Source organism: Saccopteryx leptura, chromosome 6 (assembly GCF_036850995.1).
Source record: "Saccopteryx leptura isolate mSacLep1 chromosome 6, mSacLep1_pri_phased_curated, whole genome shotgun sequence".
Taxonomy (NCBI): domain Eukaryota; kingdom Metazoa; phylum Chordata; class Mammalia; order Chiroptera; family Emballonuridae; genus Saccopteryx; species Saccopteryx leptura.
In genome coordinates, this window is record NC_089508.1 from 23,195,586 (window position 1) to 23,221,548 (window position 25,963).

Consider the following 25,963-nt stretch of genomic DNA (forward strand, 5'->3'; position numbering starts at 1 on the left):
AAACTGGTCCTTATTATCTCTCTTGAAATCTATGCAGAAACCAGTTGTGGCACGCTGTCCACATGGGGGACAGAACACCAGGTTACAACAGCATCAGAACACTAATGGAGGAGTCACTTCTGCATTTGCAAAGCAGTTTTAAAAAACATTAGTTAATTAACCAGCTCAACAATTACTTTATCCTTGTAGGTATATGCGCACAAGGACTACTTTTTTTTGTTGTTGTTGTTCTCCTTTGAGGCATTTGAAGACACAAGAGATTTTGTCTCAGTGGGAATGTTGTGGTAGATTATGTTTGCTGTAAATAAGTGACATTTTTAGAAAGCAATGTGTTCCACCAAACTTATCCTGAATAGAAAAAAAAAATTGCAAAGCTAAATAAGAGACTCCAGGAATCATACTAAAAATTCACACAGAGCCTAGAAAGTAACTGCTCCTCATTCTCTTTCTTTCTCGGGGTGCTGGAGGCAAATAGCTCCAACTTCACAGAAAACACTGGGCTGGAACAAAAGTTCAGGTGTGCTGCACATCTCAAGACAAAGGTGTTCCACCGCTGGGCATTCATACCACAAGGAGCTACTTCCCACTCTGGTTACATAATGGAAATCATTCCTCCATTAACAGGGTGAGCAATATCAATTTTCCCAGTCAATGTGGGAAATTAAGCAAAAACCTACTTTTGCTCAGAGCAATCAATGGCCAGGTAAAAGCAATAGGTAATTGGATCCAGTCTCCCATCAGGACACCTTTTCCTGAATAAATGACCTCTCCTATAAAGCGGAGCTTCCGATGACAGTGAGAGACCATTTCCTAGAATGGGTTTAACCACAGTCTCACCAACCTTTTCCTGAGGACCTTACATCCTTTTCTTCTTCACCAAGCGTTTTGATTGAGTTGGTGGAATTGGCAGCAGTATTTCCATCTCAACTCCAACTTTTGCTAGCTGTGTGACCTTGGGCAAGACATTCACTCTCTTTAAATGCCTAAATCTGTTGTGAGAATTAAACTAGGGGATATGTATGAAGCATGTAGTACTATTCGCATGCACTCTCATTGTTAATTGCTCAATTATTGTTAGTCTTTATTGTTGCTATTATGTTTATAATTGCTGTGGTTAGCATGGTTTTGGAGATGAAGCCAGTGAAAGTCTGAGGAAAGAGAAATAATTGTAAATGACTAATAGGTGATGGGAGTTGCTAGGAACCTCAAGTTCTACCACAAGAGCAACCCTACGAGTCTCAGTGGGACTTGCATAGTTAACTGGTTTGGAGATAAATCAGGAAAGTCTTTAACACAATGAACTTGGCTTAATCAATCAGCCTCACTCCTTATTTTCAGAAGGCTAATTCACTGTAGAGCTATAGGATCTTTTGTTTGGAAGAAAACTAGAAAATCAAGACCGTCTACACATTTGATGGTGTAATCTCTACAAGCTCAGCAAGGTGGTTGCCCATACTCTGCTTAGATGCCTTCAGTGATAGAGAATGCATTCCTCAGAAGGCAGCTTGGACAGCTCGGACTGAAATGTCTTATAGTATTAAGTATTTTATTTCCACTCATTTGCCTTAGTTCTTCTCTTAAAGATAGATGAACCACATGAATTCCCACTGCCAGAGGAAAATCCTTAATGTTAGAAGACTACTTACTTACAATCCCTGGGCTCAGGCATCTTTTCTTCCTCAGGTTAAACATCCCTGGATATACCAGTCAACAGTTTTTATGTCAGACTCTTGAGCCTCCTTACTTTTTTTTTATAGCTTAGCTCTAAAGATGTTGCAATCTAGCAATTAGCTAATGTTTCAAAAGCTTATCATACACAATAGAAAAGAAACATACAGAATAGAAACATTCCAGTACTTACATTAGCACATGACAATGATGGTGATAAATACAATTTTCCAAGTATTTTCTTTATACTTAAACTACATTCCAAGGGTTTTACACTTATTATCTCAGTTAATACTCGTAACAACCCTATGAAGTAGGTACAATTATTCTTCCCATTAAACAAATAAGCAAAGTGAGGCACAGAGAGGGTTAAGCAACTTGCCCAAACTTCCACAGAAAATGGGAGTAGATTTGGGCTTTGCAACCGAGAACCCTAGATTCAGATCTTGCTCTCTTAGTCAATAAATTATACTATAGAACTGTTACCTCCTTTGTTTTATAGATCATACTTCTATTAATTCAGCCACAGATCATATTTTCTATCATTCCCAACTTGCTGCTATTCATAAAGTTGATGAGTATGTTCTCTTACTTTCCCTTGAGTCCCTCATATAAATGTTGAATAAGATGAAGCATTGTGACATCCACTTGACCATATAGGTCAATATAGATCCATTCAGCAGGACTCACTGGTATGTTTAAATACTTATTCCTTTACCAAATAGCTCTTATACCCAACCCCCTTTTCCCCATTATGTGGATTAGGATAGCATAAAATGTATTGCCAACTGCCCTGCTGATACTTAGTTCTGTTAGATCTATAGTGCTTTGCTTAGTTATTGGTAATAATTTTGAAGGAATATGTAAGTTTGCTTGATATAATATGACTTATTTAGTGGTTTTAGTGAATGTCTGTGAGTCTGCTGATCACTCTTCTTTATGGGATCATACCTCTGTTAACACCATACTTCAAAATCTTTCCCAGGTTCCAATGAAGCTCAGAAGTTCAGAGCTTGCATTATCTACATCTTTTCCATTCTTACTTTTTAGGAACCTCCCCCACTCTCTACCATTCTCAAAAAAAGAAGCCCAACTGAATTTCAAAATTTTTATTTGCAAGTTCTGTCTGTATCCTGGGATATCATTCATCCAAGTCAAGAAATTTGAATTGATGCAGAGTAATTAGGTCCCTATGGATATTAAATTCCCCATATTTGTCTATCTTTTCCTACATAAAGACCTATTTTCTTGTCAGAGAAGATGAGGAAGTGGGAGCCTGAGCACTTCTTTCACATCACTCAAGGCTCTATGTTGCAAATGACAGAAAATCCAGCTCTTGCTGGTTTAGACAAAAGAAATAATTTATTCAGTCATGGCTAGAAACCCAGCGGTCATCTTATTTGGAGAATGTTTCATCCAGGGCCTGAGAGATGTCACCAGGACCTAGTTTCTCCCCATCTTTTGGCTCTGTTCTTCATTCTGGCTTCATTTTTGGTCTCTATGTGGTGGCAAGATGGCAGCCAATGCTCACTTATATTCCACCCCAGGTTCTAGCCCAAAGGATAGAAAACTGCCACCATACAACAATATAAACCAAAGTCCTGAGCTTGTCTGTGACTGGTCTAAATTGGGTGAGGTACCCACCTATGAGCAAAATAACCATGGCCAGGGAAAGGGAAATCCCTAACTGACTTGGTGCTCACATGCTCACCACGAAAGCCAGGAGTGGAGTCAGTGCCACTGAATTATTGTTTAGAGAATGAGGGGAAATAAAACTCAAGAAACATTTATAAAAAGAAGGAAAACTGGACACCAGTTCTCTAAAAAAAAAAAAAATCTACCCTGTCAACAGCCTATCAACTATAAACAGCAAGCCATTCTTTGATATTTACATTTTTGTGTTAACTGAAGAAACTCTTTCTGTCTATCATAAGTGATAAATATCCTTGAGGCTTTAGCCTCCCTGCTACTCTTCCTTGGGTACTGTAAGCCCAGTAGTCGCCGCCATCGTCACTGCCAGGCAGGTGCAGCTTCTCATTGAATTCAGACAGATGGTAAAGAAACAGCGAAGCCAAAAACTGGTGGGCCATTCCTTTATTCTAGCCTCATAACCAGCCTGTGAGTAAAACACACATAGAGGGAAAACACTTCCCTTTTCATTCAGGGCTCCCAAAGCCACTGACTCATCTGGTTTTTCCTGGAATCAAAGGGCCCCACCAGTCTCAGTCACCTCTGGTTCCCCATCTGCCAATATGGCTTCTTACTCTGCAAAACTGGCTTCTCTCTCCTTCCCTTCCATCTTGGCTTCTTCTTCCTCTTTCTTAAAAACTACCTGGGCGCACACAGACCCCCTCCCCCAGCACACATTAGCATAACAAAGCCCCTTCCCAAGCAGGAAGGTAATCAGCAGTTTCATGAGGGCAGTGCCACTAACCTGGGCAGCACCATTTTTAACAATAAAAGTGACAAACTCAAAAATCATATTTTACAAACTCATTTGCCCAACAGGTACCTACCACTTTCTTAGAACCACCCTAGGTTCACATCTTGCCCTATCTGTGAAATAAGCCTCATAGTCATTACACAACCCAGTAGGTCAGGGTTTAGTTTCTTCTTCCTCTGTGACAGTGCCATTCTCTCTCCTGCCCATTTCAGTTTCTTGTGATCCAGAAGATAATCTCTTTTCCAGAATATCTAATTGGTCTTCACAAAAATTTTACTCTAAACTGAATCACATGATACTGCCAATATTTAACCTTTTTTAACCCATAGAAATGTCCGTTTCTATGGCCAACCCAACTGGCAGCACCTGAGACACAGTTTCTCTTCCTTTTCTTCCTCTGACACATCCCCCCATTTCCAAGCCTCTCATTTATGTCTCCACTTCCTTCTGCCTTGTTGGAACTGTGTCCCTCTTGGTATCCTTTTTGTATTTGTTCTTCTATCTGTCAAGGCATTTCCCCTCCAAGCCCACACAATGCTTTTCTGCATCTCTTCCTAATAGTAGGAAAATTAACTTTACCTTGCTATTCAAAATTTAACAAGCATCAACTTGTTTTTCTACACTAGAATTTCTCCACAGTAGTGTGCATTTATTTTGTCAGTGATCACTATCCTCGTTTTACAGAATATGACACGAATGCCCCAAGGAGGTCATGTGTTTTACTACTTAGCATCAGAACTACATATGGTAGCCAGGTTCAAGTCAGTAGCTTTTTTATTAAACTACATCAAACTTTCTTAACTTCTGCAGTTTTTCAATTGCAGAAACAGAAAAGAGCAGTAAGTAGTTCTTGACCAAATAATAACATAAATAATATCAAGAGTATGTGCACAGTGCTTTGCAATTTGAATAGCACCTCCTCTTTTATTTATCCCATTTACTTCTGTCATAAAAATTCTTTAAGTATAGGTCCTGGCTGGTTTGCTCAGTGGTAAAGCATCAGCCCAGTGTATGGATGTCCCAGGTTTGATTCCCTGTCAGGGCACAGAGGAGAAGCGATCATATGTTTCTTCACTCCTGCTCCTCCCCCTTCTTTCTCTTACTCTCTCTTTCCCTCCCAAAGCCATGGCTCGATTGGTTGGAGCAAGTTAGTCCAGGGTGCTGATGATGGCTCCCTGGAGCCTCCACCTCAGGCACTAAAAATGGTTCAGTTGCTGAGCAACAGCCAAGATGGGCAGAACATCTCCCTATGGGGCTTGGTAGGGGTGCATGTGGGAGTCTGTCTCTCTGTCTCCCCTCCTCTCACATAAAAAAAATTTAAGTAGATATTATTATCTGATGGGAAAACTGAGGCAAAGTGTAGGCAACTGACTTCTGTAAGTCTTACAGCTGGTAACAACTAAGTCTAGGCAAGAGTCAAACATTGGACTTGCTCTTCTAAAGCGAAGTGTCTTTCATTTCCCATGCTGACACTAAAATGTTCACTTAAATGTTTGCTCACCCTGGGACCCCACAGTATTCTCAATATTAAGGAAAAGGAAATTTTAGGCCCAGTGTCATACCTAAATGTATGTTATTATAAACAGATATTTTTCACCACCTGAGAAATCAGGAAGGGTAACAAAGCAAAATTTTGGGAAGCAAAGAGGTTGGGAAAGTGAGAGTGGGGGAGGGGAAAGTATGGTGGATGAAGGAGCAAGAGGAGAACAGAAAAGAAAAACCATAAAGAAAATTAAGTGATAGCATAATAGAGAGCATAAAAAGACAGTGAGACAGGGAAAAATAAAATGAGTATATTAAATTTTTTTTAAAAGCAGCAACAAACACATTATCCCAAAGCCTGCAGGTGCCAGCAATTCAAACAAACGTATAGCAATTAACAGAATTAACACAGCCTTAAATAGCTTGGCTCACCAGATGTGGACTCCTATCAGGGTTCTATAAAATGTAAAGTTATTACAGATTAAACCATTAATCATCTGTTCCGAGACTATCTCTGGCTGCAAAATCCCATTCGGTTTTAAATGGCTAATAATCGCAAAGGGATGTGGAATGTAATGTGCGCATTGATGTTCTTCCCAATCCTTTTCCCTTTAAATATGTGTTCCACTCTCCCAATTCTTGTGCTTTTCCTTCCTCGCCATTAAAGTTGCCATGAAAAAAGACAGGTGAGATAGACCAGTCTGTCCCAGAGGCCTCAGAAGAACTTGAACTTCTCCATAGAAAAATGAAGAGCCAATGAAGAACCAACACATCAGGGGATATGTAACATACTGAGAAAGAGGGACAGTGTAGAAAGAACCAAATCAAACAACACAGAAAATCCCAATGCAGGAGGATGTTGTGATGGGCTTGAGTCAGCTTCTTGGTGCTGGTGAGTCTGATACACCATCCATGCAACTCGGTCTTCACTTGGCTTTCCTCTACCGCACTGTGCTTCACCCCACAATAACAGCTCTGTGATGCCAAAGATGCAGGAAGGAGGAACTGCGTGTCCTGACAGGGAGGGTCCTTGGAAATTGTATGGGAGTCAGAGGAAGCATTTTTCTATTGAAATCTTAAGATTCAGAGAGCCACTTTCCCCGCTTAATGCTAAAGCCAATGGACCAATCTTCCCAACACTGTTCTTCAACCTCCTGGGACAAAAAAAATATAATACATCGGGAGAGTGGAGTAGATCAGCGGTTCTCAACCTGTGGGTCGCGACCCTGGCGGGGTCGCCTAAAGCCATCGGAAAATACATAATGCATATCAGGTATTTACATTCCGAATCATAACTGTTGCAAAATTACAGTTATGAAGTAGCCACCAAAATTATTTTTTGGTTTGGGGTCACCGCAACATGAGGAACTGTATTGCAGGGTCACGGCATTAGAAAGGTTGAGAACCACTGGAGTAGATGGACTAGCATCAATCTTCAAGGAATTAAAGCCTGATGGACAAGATGCCCATCTGAGCATGTCATTCTACTACTTAAGATCCCCCAATGGCTCCCCATTACCTAGAAGATAAAGTTCATGGGTGTAGCCTAAAATAAAGCCCTCTATGACCTGGCCCCTCCTCACTTTGTAGCTATACTTTTAGAACTCCTAAACTTATATTTTGTGACCTGAAATTAGTATACTGTATGCTTGTCACCCAGACATCATGACGTGTCCTGTCTCCAGGCCGTTGCTCATGCTGGCCCCTCATCCGGAGGCACCACTCCCCATGCTTCCCCGTTTCTGTCTATGCATCTCTAAGCTTATGCATCTCTAAGCTTATGCATCTCTAAGCTTTACCTTAGGCATTGTCTCCGCCACAGAGTTTTCCTGAGCCCCAGGATATGTTAAGTACTTCTCAGTAGCCTCTTTATCCAAAAATGCCTCTTTTTGTACATTAATTGCCTTTTATTGAAAGTATATTTGTGTGTCTGTTTTCTGCACTAACCGTGAGGTCCCCTAAGGCAGGGGACCATGCCTGATTCATCTTTATATCATAGCACAGTTCATGGCCTACTGCAGGCTTCCAAATATGTTTCTCTTCATCTACATTCCACCAGATTTTAGAGTTCCATTAGGTTAGCTCATTCATTTATTTATTCCAAACATAATTATTGAGTGCCTTATTTTAGAGCCAGGGGCTCTTCTAGGTGACCAGAAACACCTGTGATCATGTTTTAATAGGAGATTAACAGTTGTCAAACAAATGTCCAAGGGCAACAAACTAGGTACTGACTGAGGGTGGGTGGAATGGGTTATCCCTACTTCAGCAAAGATGAGAGCATTTTAGTAGGGCACATCTTACAGCAAAGTCTTCTTCCCCCATTAACAGTGACTCACTAATTTAGAAAATATGGAGATACGTACATGTGAATCCATATTTACTTATGCTTATTTTATATCCATAAACTGTTTTATATGATGCATTATAGAATCTTTAATGAAAATCACAGAAAGACATTATTTTATAGTTTAACTTTTGTGTACATTATTCACTTGATCTTAAGAAGAACAGAACAAAGCTCTCATTACCTCCAACCTTATAGGTTAGTAAACTGAAACTCAAATAAGATCACTGGCTTAATCTAGTCCAGGGGTAGTCAACCTTTTTATACCTACTGCCCACTTTTGTATCTCTGTTAGTAGTAAAATTTTCTAACCGCCTGCTGGTTCCCCAGTAATGGTGATTTATAAAGTAGGCAAGTAACTTAACTTTATAAACATGTTAAAGCCTATAGTAATAATTACTTACCAAATACTTTATGTCAAATTTTTGCTAAGTTTGGCAGAATAAATCTTTATAAAACAACTTACTATAGTTAAATCTATCTTTTAATTTATACTTTGGTTGCTCCGCTACCGCCCACCATAAAAGCTGGAACGCCCACTAGTGGGCGGTAGGGACCAGGTTCACTACCACTGATCTAGAGACCACAGAACCAGTACTAAAACTGGCGTCTCCAGCCAGGTTTTTTTTATCTTAAAGCCAGTATTCTCCTCATCAAACTATAATGCCTCCCTCAAAGTTTTATCAATCCCATCCTTCCTAGAGGAGTTCTAACCCATTTCTCCTAGCCTTGCTAGCTGTTTTATGTACTACTTCTCTCATATAAGATAGTGAGGGAATTCCTAAAATATTCAACTATTGCCAAGTCAAAATGTCCTTTAGTTATGCTAAGAAGGTCACAGGGTAAATAGTACCTAAGAGCATTTATCAAAAAGTTATTAATTTACAAATGTGGGATTTTACTTAGCAAATATAGTGAATCACATAAAAAGTTTTTTTTTCTTTTTAATCTTTCTGATGATTAAAATCAAGAATTTTCTTTATAAGGAACTAACTAATTCACTCATTACCTTGGGGTATGAGAGAAAGAGAGTCAGTCTCTGTGTGTGGGTGTATTTATATGTGTAGGGGAAGAACGGGAACAGGTCCTTTAGTACAACAAAATGGTGGCTTGGACACGAACAGCATTGTCAAGAACCTGCTTTAAATTTTAACTGCACTACATTCAGGGAAATGTAGGTTTACAGTTGTGATTACATGAAACAGTTTATCCTTGTATTATTATTTATTACTTATTATAGTATTTATCATTATTATTAACCGACTTTTGCCCACGCCTGTATTAATTGAAAACCCACTAAAGCAAGAACCATTCTAAGAGCTGGGAACCCCAGAATAAAAATAAGACAGGTTTGTCAAAACATGAAGAGGAATAAGAGACTGACTTTGTAATGTTTAACTGGACACCAACCTTACACTGATAACCAGGGTGTGTGGAGAACTTGAAGACTTGGAGACTATTTGTTTTGACTTTTACAAGGGGTATCACATTAGGAGGTGTGTCCTCAGGGAAACTCACAGTAGAGCCAGAACGCTTCCAGATGTGAAGAAACTGTAGTTCCAAAGAAAAAGCCCTAATTTGTGCTACACACAAAGTATCAATGATCTGGAACAGAAACCCCAAATTCCCTTCACAGTGTCCCCATTTTGAAGAAAAGGACATAGCAAAGCAGATTGCTCAGCTTCAGGCAACTCAGAGCCACAAATGGCAAGAGAAGACAGGAAAAGAAAGACAGAGCTAGGGAAAGAAAGAAAAAGAAGAAACTGTAAATAAACTGGAGACTGTTCTAAAGGTGAATAGTTAACATGCCAAAGTGGGATTTATCAAGGAGCAACGTCCCAGAATAGCTAGAAGCTTTGCCCTGTACAGAATTGTCAAAGAGAAATGCCAAGAACAAGAGAAGAATTTCCCAGACCTGTGCACAGAAAAGTGAATTATAATGATGAAATGGAAAGAAAGAACATGCCAGGACTGCATTACATTCAAAGGTGTCTGTTTAGAACACTGAGACAGGTAAGAAAGCCTCCCAAGTCCCTCAGAAAGACAATAATATTAAATAGGTAAAGGAGAGATGGGATAAAAGTTAACAAGTTCTCACTGGCCTACCATTTCCCCCTATGTTTTGGACTTTCTTTTTTTTAACTTGATCTGGATTTAAAGGCAGATTTATATTGCTAGCTAAAGTCGGTACACATTTTTATTACTAATTCTTGTTCATGACACTTTCTCAGAACTGTCTTTAATTTTTAAGCTTTTAAGTGACTTTCGAAACTGTCTGCTCTCTACCTAGGGCAGTGAGAGAGAGAGGAGATTTTATTTATTGTAGGTTCTACAGGCAAAAAGTCATCAGGGATGCCTTCAAGCTTTTATGAGTCTTACTTCAAAATGTTCAAGAGCATCCTTCCTAATTGACAGATTTGGGAAATTGCTCCTCTGTCTCCAGATATGTAATATAATCAGAAAAAGACTAGTCCTAGAGGCTACCTCTAGATCTTGTCCAGGAAAACTCCTGCTCAGGGCTGTTGCCCTACAAAAACGGATGAGTTCTCCACCACAATCGATACTTCACTCATTCCCGAGCCACCTACATGGTAACAGGATGTTCCTATCTATTTCTGAGGAAGCGAAATTCCAGTATAGTGTGGATTTAACAGTGTTTAAGAGCCTTTCAGGATTCATTAGACACTGAGTAGTTTATGGCTTTATTCTATCCAAATGGGAGTAAATCCCATGAAAGAAGTATTCTGTCTACTACAGTTCCATCAGGGATGACTAGTAGAGTCCCTGTAGTCAGCAGAAGCCTGGGTAATGTCTAGGAGAGAGACAAAAACACTCTCTGTTGTTGTTTTTTTCTGTTCTGTAATTTGTCCTTCAGACTAAGAACAAGACACAGTTTTAATTGGATTTTTCCCTCCTCTGTCCTGTCTCTCCTTCCTACCCCTTCCTCTCAAATCATACATTCTTTATTGCAGCGATGCCCAGCTCAACCATCAATTTTTCTCCAAGCTGATTCTCACCTAAAACTTATCTGTGTCTTCTGCTCAATTAGAGCATTTAGTCCGTGGCACTGAGCACATGGTGTTCTGAACTGTAACTGTTCACTTACTGATCTCATCTCCCTTCCTAGATTATAAAATCTTCGAGTACAGAGACCATGGCTTGTAAAGAGACACTCAGTTTAGTTACAGCACAAACAAAGTACCCAATGATTATCTGAGAAGTTTATCCATTTAATAATACTTACTGTGTATGTATTATATACCATTCACGACAGGCGCAACTCCTGTCTGGATATAGCTCACAGTGGAGTGGTGTGAATGAATATATGCGCAATGTATAACTGATGTCCCCCAAATTTTAAATAGCCATAATACAAATAAAACATGTGTCCTGAGAGGAGGCCCGAAACAAGTCATGTGGATCTTTATAAGGAAAAACACTGTTAGCGTCTCAAAAAATTTCCCCAGGGAAATGGAACAGATATCTTAGGCAATAAAGTATAGCTTAGATTAAACAAAAATGTACATACAGTATATGTGCTGCTCTGATGACACAGTGTTCTGAAAGAATTCTACCAAATCAAGTCTGATTCTTTTTTGCCTCAACAATTGACCTTAGTGATTGAACTTACACTTGACTGAAGCTCCTTTGCTCTCAAACAGAAGTCTCAACGCATCAGCTACAATAGTATAAATGAGTAATGGCAAAGCCCACTGCTTTCTCACAGCTGCTAGCTTTCAGGGAAAGAAAAAAAAAAAGGAAAAGCCAGCCTTCTGGGCCTTAATGTTCCATTCTGAGAATTTTCCTTCATCTCAAATAAAGAGACTCTTGGGAACACCAAGCTTGGACAAGGTAAAATAATACAAATGTTTTAGACAAGATGTACAACCACAAATAGAGCCACTTTTAGCTAGATCTTTCCCTCTGTGCCAAGTCAAAAGTATAATAACAATCTTTACCCATGTCTAGTTCCTTACGATTTCAAAGTCCTCTCATCTGTGTTATTTAATTCAGTGATTTTCAACCTCTTTTGAGCCACGGCACATTTTTTACATTTACAAAATCCTGGGGCACACCACCTACCAAAATGACACAAAATGACACTCTAACACAGTACATATTATACATATAGTGAATAATATAGTTTCTAAATGTATTTATACTCACACCTGACCATGTCTCACGGCACACGACTGTGCCGCGGCACACTGGTTGAAAAACAATTTATAAAACACAGCTAGCTGAGAAATAAGGTTCCCGTTGAGTTCAATGACAAAACCAAGCAGAGCACTTTAGTGGTGAACCCAAGGTCCTGCAAGTAGCCTAAAAACTGACCAAAGCCTAGGATTCTATACTTTAAGTCTGGCGTCTTTCTGCTACTACCTATGTTCTCACGGAACAGATCAGACAACAGAGCCAGTCTCTGAGCTGGAAAATGCATTTATTCCTGGAGAGTCAGTGCATTCAATGGAGTGTGTGCACTTTACCTCTTTCAGGCAGCCCATGAAGTTGTTGCTGACGGGGGAACCTGGCAAGTCGGCGGTACTGGGGCTTCCTCCCACGTAGAAGAAGTCGTCTGAGCCCAGCATGGTGTAGTCCTCTTGAGTGTAGCCTGTCGTGGTAAGGATGCCATCCACAGAGATTGTCACCTGGTTGAGGGACATAGGGACAAAAAAAAAAAATCCCAATAATGACCGTCTAGTCCTATCAAGATCCAGGGGCTTCCCCCACCTGAGGCTTCACGTTCATTAAGATTTTGGTGAGGTATTCTTTCTGATTTGGTTTGACTTTGGTATGTGCAGCCAAGTTCCATTTTCTGGTCTGCCTGCCCTGTGGCCCAAGCCTGCAGCATTGCCCTACAGCCTCCTAGGAGAGGTGGTTGGAACTGCCAAGCTGAGTGACTCGCTCAACCTCTGCACTCTGTACTGAGTCAGGCCAGAAAATGGAACTGTCCTCAGACACTTGTCTCAGTTCATTGGTACAATGATCATTTATATATATATATATTTTAATGATTGTTAATTATGGTGGTAGTGAAAAACAGCAAAGGAGACATTTGACGATGGGTTTGTTAGGGGTTGGTCTTTGGTTGTTGATGGGTTATTTTTTTCTTTTCTTTTTCTTTTCTCTGGTATTTATTTCTCTTTGAACTCACACCACGCTGACAAGCATGCATTCAGGAAGGGAGGAAGGAGGTGTCGATGTGTCATGGATGATACATGCCATGGACTGCCCCAGGGCACCAACCCCTCCCCGCCCTTCGCTGCCATCACCACCACCAAGAGAGAGAATGAACTGAACCAAAGAGGCAGCTCTAACAAAAGGAAAGAAATGGTACGTATAATAACAAAAGCAATAAAAATAACGACCATGGGGAAGGAAGAGCGCCCATACAGCCGACACCCGTGAAAGGAGCAGAGGGCAGAAAAAAAAGATGGGGCCTCAGAGCATGCACACACCATACACTGACACACCCATGCACAAACTGTCTGGAGCCGAGAGAGAAGGCAGAAGAAATAAAAAAAGAGGGAAGTGGGAAAGTGTGAGGAGAACTAAAGGGAGGAATCAAAATCCACTTCACCCTTACATGCACTGCACCAACTGAAAAATGAGATGGGTCGTGGAAAAAAAAAAAAAACACTCAACATGAAGGGGTTCTCTTTCCCCTGCCTGCCACCTCCCTCACTAAAAAAAAAAAGAAAAGAAAAAGTCCAAACCCAACCCCCAAATATGAAGGATGAGAGGAGAATAAAAAAGAGTGGAGACAAAAAGAGAGAGAGAGAGGGAGAAAGTGGAATTGAGCCGATTATTTGGTAGGCTGTTAGTAATGAGGAGGAGAATGAGGGGACCAATTCTGATGCCCATGAGGAAATCCACAAGACAGGAACATGCCATGCAGAGTCTGGACGCAGAGCACCACGGTCGGAGCTCCCTTCGGCCACGGAGGAGCAGAGAGCGGAAGGACGGAGAAGAAGAACACAGGGAGCCGAGGGCTCTCCTCCCCAGATCACCTGTGGCAGCCCTGGCCACACAGAAGGGAAAGAAAAGCAGGAAGCCAGGAACGGGGACAGAAAAAGAAAGGGGGAAGAGTGAGTGACAGAAAGACACGGAGATTAGGGAAGTCCTCAAAATAAATCCTATCATCCCCGAAGTCTGTGACTTCAAAGTTGCAAAATAAGAAAAAAAAAAAAAACAAAAAAAACACAAAACAAAACAAATTCAGCTAAGTGGAAAAACTTTTCTTTAAAAAAAAATATTTTTTGGAAAAAAAAAAATGACAAACTGGAGAACATCGCAGGACAGGTGCATCCCCTTCCTTTTTTATTTAAATTTATTAAAAAAAAAACAAAAAACCTTGCATTAAAGTCAACAAAAATTTTAAAAGAATAAGAAACAAGTCTAAAGAGGATATTAGAGGGGTTAGGAGAGGAAAAGGGGGCAACACACGGCAAACCCAAAAAAAGAGACAATAAGAATGATATCTACCAGACAATGTAGTTTGTTTACCATAGCGTGTCCGATGCCTGAGTGCTTTGCGGAAAAGGGGGAAGAAAGGAAATTAAAAAATTGTGAACAGAACGATTGTTAATTAAAAAAACTAAAAAACAAAGATGAGTCGTTAGGGTGTTAGTACATTAGTCGGTTAGTAAAATGACACATCGCATGAATGATCTTGTGTTAGTTTTTCAAAAAAAAAGGCACCCAACACAGAAAAGGAGAGTGGGAAAGACAATGAGACCAGGACTCTATGGAAAACCTTAGCACCTGGGCCACCGCCAGGAAAGCGGGTGCCGCCTGCCTTGTCCTCTTCAACTCCCCGCTTCTTCCCAATGCCACTCGGATCAGACCTCACCCCAGTTAGAATGAGCACCGTACTTACTTTCCAAGGGTTCCTCTGTAAGATCACCACCCCCTTTTTCTTTCCCACCCTCTAGGAATACATATTCCACCTGACCTGAAAGAAAAGACCCCGGAGCTCATCATTTCACGTGTAGATAGTTAGATAGGGCAGAAATACCAATGTGTTGGGGATTTTTCTTTTTACATCTGACTCTAACTATATGCATAGACAATCATGACTTTCTCCTAGAACAAAAAGAACTTGCAATATTTGCTGGCCACAAATAGCATGGGGGGGGTGCTATATTATGTACCTTACTTGGAGATTCCATAGGTGATGCAATGATCGGCAACCCTACTGATTTTCTATGGGTTTATGTGGCAGGAGGGGAGAATTCTCTTCTTTCCCCTCTCAGTTTAGGATAAATGTATGGTTAGAACGCGTCAAAATAGAGTCTTCTCTAGTATCCAATGAAGCTGGTTTTGTTTTTGTTTTTTGGGTTTTTTTTTACTTTGCCAGAATGTTTCCTGTTGGAATCACTCTCCTCCTCCCTCATTTTCTCTTTAAGAATGCTTTCCAATCCTTTAAACATTTTAATCAATTTCTTGTATGGGTAGCAGAGAGGACTGGCAGCTTAAACATGAGAAGAGAGGCCCTGCAATTCGTCTCCTTGCTGTTTGCGAAATCGAATTTGCCAGCACACCCCGAGCTGAGAGGCTGGGAGGCTGGAAGCCTGGGAATAGCCTGCCCCCAGTGTCGTGCTTGTGGTTGGACAAAAGGGGCAAATAGAGGTGTGAGATTCACGTGATGGCCATGACCTTGGGCTCAGACAAGATTGTACAAACAAAGCAAAACCAAAAAAAAAAAAAAAATCCCACAGAAATACTAGACTGCTTGGTCCCTAATCCCAGGTATGGTTTGAAACAGATAGTCCCCACTATTTCTTTTACTCAGAAACCCCTGGTAAAGGACCTGGCCGTGGCCATGACTTGGCTGAAAGTCAGAACCCTGAGTAGATGACCATGAAGGAAGAAATGGGGACAGTTCTGCTCCATTTGGTAATGAGCTCCATGTAAGCTTTGCTTAAATAAATTTTTGCCACAAAAGCCATCCAACCTTACCAAAAAAGAAAAGAAAAAAAAGAAAGAAAACATAGATGAGACTGCCCTGAGCTTGTTATCAAATATTGATAAAGCAATTTACAGTTTAATTAAAATGAATACGGGCTTCCCACCCCTGCATATGTAACCTAGGGAACTCAAAAATATGTTATAAATATATTTTTAATGGGAAAAATAATATTAGATGGTTCAGTGTTGAAAGGATTGCATTCACAAAAATCAACTCTGCTCCTCTGAGATTTCCCTCTTTCCATAAATTGTATTTGAATGCAAAATTCAGTCAGTATTTCAGTGAGGTCCAATCTGGGGTGCACTTTCTTTATGAGATTCATCCTCCCTCTGCCAAGAAATGACCCATCACCTTAGGGCCTCTGTAGCCTTGTCTAGAACGGAGAGCTCTACTTAGTTGCATCCTTGGTGATAGATACAGTCACCTTCTTGACAAAATACTCAGCCTGTAAATCATGTGCATGCCACAGTAAGTCTAGCACCCAGACCATGGACAAGCTCATAATCCTTCTGGAACATAAGGTACTTTGCATATTTAGCCACCACACGTGGCTGGGGAGGATTGTAATCATCATTTCACAAAGGGAAACAACGGTGTAAGAAGGTTAAATGGCTTGTCCAAGGGCACAGCGAAGGGCTGGGTCCTAGAACTTGGAAGAGAAACCCTCCTGGGTTGCTTTCCTCTGCTTGCTGATTAAACAGCACAACCAATATCCGAATTACAGTTTGGTTTATCTCCCTCTCAGTTGAAAGTGCTGAATTGGGGTCCAATTCTATTTTAGAACAGGGATTTTAGTAGAAATAAAAGGGAGCTTTTCTCCAGCTAATTGGAATCATTTCTAGAATGGCAAGGAAGTGTGGTGGGTAGGAGAGAGCTGGAGAAACAGACTGGTTGGTGAGAACCACAACCCAATTCTGCTCCCCAGTACGTGAAAGTTCTCCCCCTCCATTGACAAATGGCAAAGGGTGTTACTGTGTACCTGCCAGTCAAAACCAGCAAAAGGTCATATTTTACTTCTACGACTCAAATACATCAAGCCCTTATATGTTAGCAAATGGGAATTTGACTTGGGCTTTCTTGACAGTTGAGAAGGTCTCTTCTGAGTAAGTATAGATGGGGAATGATGAAGGAAAACATCAGCAATAGGGTTCTTGGCCTTGGAGAAAAAACACAGAACAGTGATTCAAAAATGGTCAATCCACGTGTCCTAAAATGACTACGGACCCTAAGTCTTGTGTTAGTTGAGTATTTCACCACAGATAGAATTCACTCTCCCAACGCGGTGGCTTTCTTGACATACTTAAGTATGGAAATGGGTGTTTCAAATATTGTGTCTTTCCAACACGTGTGAGCCTTCTCTATTTATTTGGCATTATTAAGGAGTGACACTTTGATCAAACAGAAAACGTACGCAAATACCTGTCACTCCTTATGCTTTTATATTTACATTAGAATGCACTAAATCAATCCTATCATAGAAGACAATTTGATGAGTGCTTTCTAGAAATTTGCACAATGTTTTCTGATTAATAAAGGACGAATGCTGTCCAGCTGGGTTTAATGACAAACTCACAAGTGAAAACAGCAACCTGGTAAAGGCAGTCCCAGCACAGATCTTGACTGTAATAGGAACAGCTTTCTTTTAACTGAAGTGGGCTGGTTAAGTATTGTTGTTATTATTATTATTATTAGCTATGAAATTGAAACAACTTCACTGGGCTGAGGTTTTCTGAGAGGATTGTCACCTGACGGAGTTGCCTGCTTAGAATCGGCAAGCGATGGGAGTTCCCAAGCACGGATAGAACCAGGCAAGGCTGCTCCAAAGTTGACCTTTTTATTTGGGTCCTTCCACTTTCCAGGCCTCCCAATCGACTGAAGTGTCTTGGAGGTAGAGACATGGGCAATTAAGAAGGAGCAGTGCACCAAGGAACAGAGAAACAGAGGAATTCAGAAAGATTCCAGCTAGTTCATTCCAAGGCTAGAGGTTAACATAACAAACAAAAATAAAAAATAAAATTGGGTGAGAGACAGTAAATGAAAAGGAAGACTTGTTCTAGAGGGAATTAAAATTACAGCATCATGGCAATGGCTAACTTAATTAAAAAGAAAAACATAGATTCAAAGAATGAGGAAAACCGACCAAGTTGCAAAAATAAAAAGCAAAAAAACAAACAAACAAAAACAATGAAAAACACTGTCTATAATTAAATTTAATAATAATACAACAACATTCAAATATGTAATTGAGAAAGTGATTAAAAGGAATGCAGAAAAATAAAATAAAGTACTTATAACTTTTGTTATCTATGCAACTGAATTTCTTAAATAACAAGCATAAAAGGAGAATTGAAGTATGGGGAAAAGCACATTTTAATACTTCTCCTTGTGAAATTGCAAAGACTGAGAGAAAGTTAGACTTCCACAAACCCAGACCTGTATCTATGCCCCATCTCCACCTCGTCCATCACCTGCTTCACCAACTGCCTCCCTGCCTACCCATGAGCCTACGGGCACTCTCTCCCCTCAGCATTACCTGCCGGAGGTTGCGTGTCACTTTCACGTCGTGCCAGGCATTGTCGTTGAATTTCCCATTCACTGGCTCCACGATGGCCTCAAAGGCCCCGGACCCCAGGTTAATGACCAAGGAGACCGCGCCGTCCTTCAGAGCCAGGTTGACGTAGTCGGCCGACTTGCCCGTGTGCAGGATGAGCCCATTCCGCTGCCAGGTCTTAAAGGAGAGGGTGATTTCATCACTGCTGCTCTGGATGGGGTTCTGAGACAGGTCGTAGCACAAGTACTCGGAGCCTCGGAAAGTGGCCACATTCTCCTCCCGAGCTGCAGAGAAAATGGAGGAAAGCTGTCAATCAACACTTGACTGGCATAAGTCAGAAGGATCTCTGCAAATCCCAAAGAGAACACGCTCCCTGGGCACCGCCCCTGCCTCTGGGCTGCCACCAACACTACACTCCCTCCAACTCTGCCCACCAGACTTGTATCTAAGTACGAGGAAAACCAGCAGGGAAGGGAACTGCAGAGACTCTTTATGCCCACACAAGGGTAGAAGACCAACACGACAGCGTGGGAGAGCCGGCTGTCTTCCCTTCAGATTTCCTCAGAAAAAAAAAAACCTAAGTGAAGTTCTATGCAAGATGGTAAAGTTTACATTGCTTTTGTTTCAATGATGGCTCTTAAATGATTGTAGAAGAGCTGATTAAAATGAATAATTAACTGCTCTGGCAAAGGGTTGGGTTTTTTGGTTTTGGGGTTTTTTTTGTTGTTGTTGTTGTTGTTGTTTTTTCTTTTAGCTCTAAGTAACTTTTATTGACCAAAAACTAAAACTTAATTCCCCTGAAAGATCTGGCTCTGATTCATATCCATCAATAACACAGCTAACTTTGGTTTCCAGGGTAGAGTCCTACGCCCAGTGGAACATGACTGTGTTATTAAACAGGATGTTGTACCTAAGGTGATCAAGCAGATAAGCAAAAGGGAACAGGATGAAATTTGGTAATATACCGTGACAAGACAGCAATACCTCCCTTAAACTCAAAGGACCTCTGCTCTGGGGGGTTGGGTTTCTTCTGTTTGAGTTGGCCCTGGTCAGACCCTCTCTCCCCATAGAACTGAGAGTCCACAAGGCCACCATCGCATGCCACCAGGGCCATACTCTCTTTCAAGATCATATTCCAGACACTGGGATCCTGTAATTCCCTACCCAAAGAGCCCCAAGTCTGTCTCCAGGTTGTGCCAGCCTCTCCCCTCGATCTATTTTCTGAAGGGAAATCATGCTGGCAGTGTGCATACCTCAAAGTCTAGGATAGTTATGAGGAACTATCTTCAAGGCTTTGGACAGAGCTTGGCCACGTGGGCTGGAGCCTCCACGTGCATTTATACCAGAACCCTTTGTGATAGAGGATGGAGCCAAAGGAGGGAAGACAAGGGGGGCAGGACACAGGCTGAGGACCACAGGGCCTGCTTGTCCCCAGCAAGCATTTACCAATGAAAGACTCTGAGGAATCCAAAAATTTGAAATGTGAACCTGGCTTACCAAGGTAGTTTTAAAGATATATTTTTCAAGGTAAGAAGATGGAATATAAATTTTATTTCATCATTTGTTGCTTTGATGCATAATTTCAACACAGTGCATGTGGACTTGCATCCCTCCTGCTGCCTGCAGCCTCACTTAGCGTGGCTCACTTCCTATCAGGGTTGGTCAAAAGCTACTCAAAAGCACCTCATTAATGAAAGGAAATGGACAACAATATAAGGTTAGACATTCTGTTCCCCCCTAAGAAGTGGGGTTATAAAATGAGGTTGAGGAAATTCTATTTTCCCTTCTAGACCTATACACTTCAGCCTTATCAACCAAAGCCAATTCCCCCTCAGCTCGGATCGTTATCAACCATCACAGCCCGTGGTCAGTCCTGTAAGCAAAACGAAACAAGTTCTTTCTCATCATGGGGTTAGAGCTTATTATAAAGGAATCACTCTTAGAATGTGGAGAGATGACCGCCAACCATATTCTATCAGATTAATCATAGCATCATGGCATCATTAAAATATGAACCTCTAGCCCTGGCCGGTTGGCTCAGTGGTAGAGCATCGGCCTGGCGTGCAGGGGTCCCGGGTTCGATTCCCGGCCAGGGCACACAGGAGAAGCGCCCATCTGCTTCTCCACCCCTCCCCCTCTCCTTCCTCTCTGTCTCTCTCTTCCCCTCCCGCAGCGAGGCTCCATTGGAGCAAAGATGGCCCGGGCACTGGGGATGGCTCCTTGGCCTCTGCCCCAGGTGCTAGAGTGGCTCTGGTCGCGACAGAGCGACGCCCCGGAGGGGCAGAGCATCGCCCCCTGGTGGGCAGAGCGTCGCCCCCTGGTGGGAGTGCCGGGTGGATCCCAGTCGGGCGCATGCGGGAGTCTGTCTGACTGTCTCTCCCCGTTTCCAGCTTCGGAAAAATACAATATATATATATGAACCTCAACTTCATACTTCAGAGATTTAAAGAAGATATGAAGCTGGTCCTGTATGTTCTTGATGACCTTACTGACATGTGACTTCCTGCCTGTTTCTGTTTGTACACACACACTGGTATATAAGCAAAAGGGATCTGCTCACTGATAAATGACCACAGTGTTTCTTACACATGCACTATAAAGAGCAAGTACTTCTCAGCACACAACCTTTGCCTGATGTATGTTACCAAAATAGTCCTCCAAATTCACAGAGTAGAAATTTGACACTATGTGTATGTTTAAAATAAATTCAACCAACCCCCTAAGTGCTCTGTTTATTGTCCTGATCTCTCCTCTCAGTTCTGAAAAAAAATGGCTTTGTTAAAATGCAACTGGAAAAGCCCTTGGTCAGTAGCCCTGGAGGTGACTCTGATAGAGTGGAAGATGGTAAGTTGAACGATGTCATCACCATTAAGCTCTTTTCCTACAGACACAAACGTGCACAGAGCCAACTACTATGCCTATCCTTGGCACCACACGTGGTATATTAATGGGTGTCTTCCATACACATTTCAGTTACTGGACAGAGATAAATGAGCAAGGAAAGAAGGCCTCTAAAGGGAAGCTTAAATTAATCATGTACCTTTTAACAAGGGCAGGCTTGACACAGAACAGCAAGGCGCCAGGATATTCTTTAATATGCTATGTGGCATTTAATATGTTCATATAATTAGACTAACATGTCTATAAAAATAATAAATTTTAGAGCTATAATGGTTTTTAGAGATTTCTCGATTTAATGCTCTTGTTTTATCTTTTTTTCTTTTTCTTTTTTTGATAAACTTTTATTAATTTTAATGGGGTAACATCAATAAATCAGGGTACATATGTTCAAAGAAAACATCTCCAGGTTATCTTGTCATTCAATTATGTTGCATACCCATCACCCAAAGTCAGATTGTCCTCTGTCACTTTCTATCTGGTTTTTTGTGTGTCCCTACCCCTCCCCTTCTCCCTCTCCTTCCCTCTCCTCCCCCCCTAACCACCACACACTCTTGTCCATGTCTCTTAGTCTCATTTTTATGTCCCACCTATGTATGGAATCATGCAGTTCTTAGCTCTTGTTTTGTTAAGGCAGAAACTGGCGACTAGAAACAAGTGAGTGGCCTAAGACAGTGTTATTCTTGACTTCTAGTGCCTCTGGGCTTCTCTCTAAATATCAGTTACCTTTCCTTTTGCCCATCACTCTGGGTATACCACATGCTCCTACTCTGCTTCTCAAAGAATGTGAATAACTTCATGGAACCGTGCACTGATTTACAAACCATCCCAAAGCTTGCATAAATGCAATAAAAAATCTAGTCTGCCCACCATACGTAAATCACACTCGGTCAACAAAAGAAATGTTTCCCTTTGTCCCCTGGAATCTGGGTGTGTTTAAAAGAACTTGTCTTATGTGGAAAGACATTGACAAAAAATGACATCGCTGTAGAGAAAGAATTATCACCATAAAAAAACAAGAAATAAAACCAATGAGAGAAAAGGGATATATGTATATTACATGCATATTTATGCTAATCTCCATGCAAATTGACCAAAGGTAGCCAAGTGTATTCTTTTGTAACTATCTAATGAAAACTGCTGCAACATTTCACAATCTTCCCAATCTCTCCACTCAGTGATGAATTTCCCAGTTTACCTTTTCCCTGGGCTGGAGGAGGCCACCAAGGCACCCCAGATGCTGAGTACCTCCCTCCACTTGTCAACGAACAATAGACAACTAAGAGCTACTCTCTGATTCTTGCCCTAGACAAGCAAAATTACTTCATTTTTAATTCATGAAATACTGTCCTGATTGTTGCAGGGAAGAAAGGCATTTGTATTGGTAGTGCATGACCCACTTTTTAGAAGAGCCAATAAGGGGCTTGCTGGATCAAGACTGAGGACCTTGGAGAAATTTCCTTTGAATTCTCTCACAACTGACCTTTTTCTCCTAAGATCCCAATCTGTCTTAATTTCCTTTCAACAGCTAAGACTCAAGCACTTTCTTATCACCTTGAAAACCATACTAAGCTGACGGTGAACATAACTAAAAGGTGCAGAACCCAATAGTGACAAACCCATATTTCTAAGCTCTTTCAATTCTCCAAACTCTCCATGAGAAAAATGTAATACTGCCCCAAACCTGCATTTCTATACTCAGTGTTTACACTGGGAAGGAGGTGAGAGAGACAGTGCAGTCACCTTGGATGCATTCAGGCTAAATAGGTAGAGGAAATGAACGCAGGGGATTATGTAACACAGTACACATCGGCTCAGCATAAAGCTGCAGCTTGGCAAGAGGGTAGGCACTGGCATGGCTAATGGACTGTTTAGACCCATTTAAATTATATTATTCCAAATTTGCAATCAATTGCATGCGTTAAAATAAAAAGATTATTCTCACTGCATAAAAAGCAGAGCTCAACTCTGTATGACAACAAATCACTTACCCATTATTTGTGGTGTCCAGTTGATTAAACATTAGATGCAATCTAGATATGTATAACTAAAAATTTTAAATCGGATGTATAAGATATGTAAAGTACTGATCTTTCAAATGGTTTGTTAATCCCAGTATGATATATATTTATATATATATTATATATATATATTTGTGTGTATATACATGAATATATATATACATACACACACACATAGCATTAAAAGACATTTATTCATTCTATTTTCCATTTTCCTCCCCCAAAATCACCCAACTAGTGATTGATTAACTCTATTATTACTCTGAGAAATTCCAAAACAATATTCATTATAATATTATTTTACTATGCAATCTAAGAAGTGTGGAGAAATGCATGTCACTGTTCCAGTAAGCCTGTGGTTCCTGAGAGCTTGCTGTCTTAAGCTTGGAAATGAAAAATTCTAAACTTCATTCTGAAGGTTATAAGGAACCATTACATAAATTTACTGAAAAAATTGAGGGTCCGATTTGTATTTTGAAAAGATCTCATTGATAAGTAAACTGGAAAAAAGAGAAAGCAGCAGGAGAAGAGCCCAGTTAGAAGACAGGGACACCTCTGAACTACTTTCCCAGGAGGTGTCTGGGGCTGCTTCAACCTAGCTGGTAATACAGTCCCTGACTGAGGTCTGCATTCACTGGGCAGTGATGGAAGCAACATGTTCTTAGAAGAGACAACCGGAGGAACTGAGAGGCAGAGATGCTGGCAAGCCAGGGACCATAGAAGGAAACCAAAGTCTGCATAGTAAGATCGCAATGCAACCATGGAAAACAAGTGGCCAGAGGACAAAGACACAGCATTAGACATCAAAGGGGTCCAATGAGAACATGTTAGAATGGTTAAAAAAGAATCCTAGATCCATTTGCAAACAGATGTTCAGTTTTTAAAATATCATATGTGTGTGTGTGTGTGTGTGTGTGTGTGTGTGTGTGTATATAACTTATATGTGGAATCCAATGAACACAGTGAACTGAGGAACAGAATAGAGGCAGAGGCGGGGTCACAGGGACCAGAGGGACAGCTGTCAGATGGAAGGGGCATAAGAGGATGAGATCAGATAAGGTGAAGGGATTAGTGAAATTTATATACATAACACAGAGATACAGATAGCAGGACAGCAAATCCCAGAGGGAAGGGGGGAGGGAGTTAGGGGAGGGGGCAAAAAGGGGGCAATAAATAGGGACACGGGGGTGGGGGGGTGAGAATGTTATATTTAGTGGGACACTTGAATCCATGTAAACACAATAAATTAAAATTAATAAAAATTTAAAAATATATATCACATACTTCCCAATGCTTTCTTAATCATTATTTGTATTCTCTCAACACTCTATGAGGTCACCATGCTATGATGAGCCGATATAAGGAAGCAGAGACACACTGAGTCTAGACAGGGTGTCGAAGGCATTAGGAAGCACTCTGGCCATTTCCAAAACCTTAGCCCCCTGCTTGTCATTCCCGACTCTAAGTCACACCACCACCATGCCAGGAACTCAAATCCTCGGGAGTAGGTGCCTGGGACCCTATATGTAGTGTCCTGCAACTGTAAGAATTTCAGTGCGTCGAGAGGAGAAACCACCAACAACAACAGGTCAGAGCTCACTCAGGCAGCAGGAGTTCAAGCAGGGGATCAGCGAGTGGGGCTGGCTCTACTCCAAAATTCTCTAGCAGCAGGTTGGAAAAAATCATGCTGAGTTCACCCTCTTCACCTCCGTTAGAGAGCCTTAGAAGTGAAATGTTTAGGTACCAATCAGAAGAGACTATTACAATGCTAAGGCCTCTGGAGTGCCTGTCACCTCTGGCTCCAAGCAAAACACCTGCAATGCTTCAGAAAAGGAGCGGGAGCCAGCTTCCTGAGGATGCGCCTACGACACCCTGGCAACGCTGCCCTCATCATCTTTGAGTCCTTTGTCCTTCAACTGGCCGCCATGCAACAGCATGGTACTTTAATCTGCTCTGATGATGCAAAGATAACCCTGGCTGGCCACACTGGCCTGGTCCACCCTGGAGCTAATGAGGCACAAAAACACATGGGCTGCTGCCACCCTCCCTGCCAGAGAAAGAAATAGCCAGGGGTCCTGGGGCTGGCTTACTGACTCCTTTCCTCTGGTCCACAAAACTCAGCAGGAACAGCATTGGCCCTGCTCCAGCGGTGCAGGTGCAATGACAGCTTCCTGGTGCTCAAGCTGGGAACTGATGGCATATCACCCAATTCTCCTGGTTCCTGCCTCCCACGCAAAGAGGCCCTGATGATGATGGGGAAAGCACTGAGCTGAAGGCAGGGCGTGCGCAAAGCAGAAATAAACGTTTAGAGAAGTTCACAATTCCATACTTGTTCTGCCCATTTCTTGGGGATTGGAGGGGGGGGGGGTTAGTTCTGGAAAGTACCTTGAGTTTAGCCAGCAATGTGGGTAGTTTGCTGGCAAAGGAATGAGTTAAGGCAAATATGAGTTTGTTCTTACACAATTCTGTTTTATATCCACGCTAAGAATCTACAAAAAATCCAACATCTGGAACAAGAATGCCCACTTCCAAGGACCTCTTACAAGCTGTGAGCAGACACCTAACTTAGCCATTGAACTGT

At 41.4% G+C, this 25,963-nt stretch overlaps 1 protein-coding gene across 14 annotated transcripts in view; it reads right to left on the reverse strand.

Moving 5' to 3' along the window:
• Nucleotides 1-25,963, reverse strand: part of NRXN3 (neurexin 3) — a 1,639,812-nt gene that overhangs the window by 1,169,161 nt on the left and 444,688 nt on the right. For 8 of the 14 annotated variants that reach the window (XR_010752009.1, XM_066388158.1, XM_066388150.1 and 5 more), the window contains exons 5-6: nucleotides 18,446-18,747; nucleotides 12,428-12,589 (exon numbers count right to left, since the gene is read on the reverse strand). Coding sequence is in view for 11 of the 14 variants with exons in the window: in XM_066388158.1 (XP_066244255.1) it covers nucleotides 12,428-12,589; nucleotides 18,446-18,747 (464 nt within the window). In the remaining 3 variants the exon portion in view is untranslated. Of the gene's footprint in view, nucleotides 1-12,427; nucleotides 12,590-14,447; nucleotides 14,472-18,445; nucleotides 18,748-25,963 lie in introns of all 14 variants that reach the window. The other 6 variants (XR_010752008.1, XR_010752007.1, XM_066388153.1 and 3 more) reach the window with 1 other exon arrangement.